The 839-nt window shown below is 60.9% G+C and overlaps 1 protein-coding gene across 1 annotated transcript in view; it reads left to right on the forward strand.

Annotated features, from left to right (window-relative positions):
• The window catches only part of ZNF687 (zinc finger protein 687), a 9650-nt gene that overhangs the window by 2781 nt on the left and 6030 nt on the right, over positions 1 to 839 (forward strand). The window contains 2 exon segments of the mRNA XM_027631806.1: positions 18 to 92; positions 95 to 198. Of these exon segments, the coding sequence (XP_027487607.1) occupies positions 18 to 92; positions 95 to 198 (179 nt within the window).

Here is an 839-nt window from a genome sequence, read left to right on the forward strand (position 1 = left end):
ATTCCCCCCTCTCCCAGGTGTGCTCCACGTGCCCCATGATCATGTCCAACCGCTGCAGCTTCAGCGCTCACCAGCGGATGCACCGCAGCCGCCCCCCCCCCACGTCTGCCCGGAATGCGGCGGGAATTTCCTGCTGGCCAACTTCGAATCCCACCTCAAGGAGTCCTGCCTGCACTTCTCCCGCAGGGTGGGATACAGGTGCGGCCCCGAAATCCCGGGGTTCCTCGCGGGGGAGGCCCCGAATCCGTCGTGTTTCCCCCGAACCCGCCGCGTTTCCCGTTCCGGCGGAATCCGGGTTCCTTCTTCCCTCCCCCTCGGAATGTTGCCCTTTGCCCCTTCCCTGCTCTGATCCCATGGGAATTCCCATCCTCCTGGGGCTTCCTGGGCCGCCTCGGTCCCAGCTGGAAGCATCCAAGGCCCCTGTGGACCATCCCTGCTGGAATTTGGGATCCCACCAGGGCTGGGAGGGAGGGGATGATCCAGGCTGGAGTTTGGGACTGGCACTGGGTTGGATCCTGGTGGCTGTGGGAGTTTTCCCAGATCCAGTTTGGATCCTGTGTCTGTGGGAGTTTTTCCAGATCCTGTTTTGGATCCTGGTGGCTGTGGGACTTTTCCCAGATCCTGGGTTGGATCCTGGTGCCTGTGGGAGTTTTTCCAGGATCCCAGTGTCCCCCCCGACATCCTGGTGCCTTTCTCCCATTCCCATTCCCGTTATTCCAGGTGTCCCAGCTGTGCCTGTATCCCATTCCCATTCCCATTCCCGTTATTCCAGGTGTCCCAGCTGTGCCTGTATCCCATTCCCATTATTCCAGGTGTCCCAGCTGTGCCTGTATCCCATT

This window comes from Corapipo altera, unplaced genomic scaffold, assembly GCF_003945725.1.
Source record: "Corapipo altera isolate COAL_440 unplaced genomic scaffold, ASM394572v1 199, whole genome shotgun sequence".
In the NCBI taxonomy this organism is placed as follows: domain Eukaryota; kingdom Metazoa; phylum Chordata; class Aves; order Passeriformes; family Pipridae; genus Corapipo; species Corapipo altera.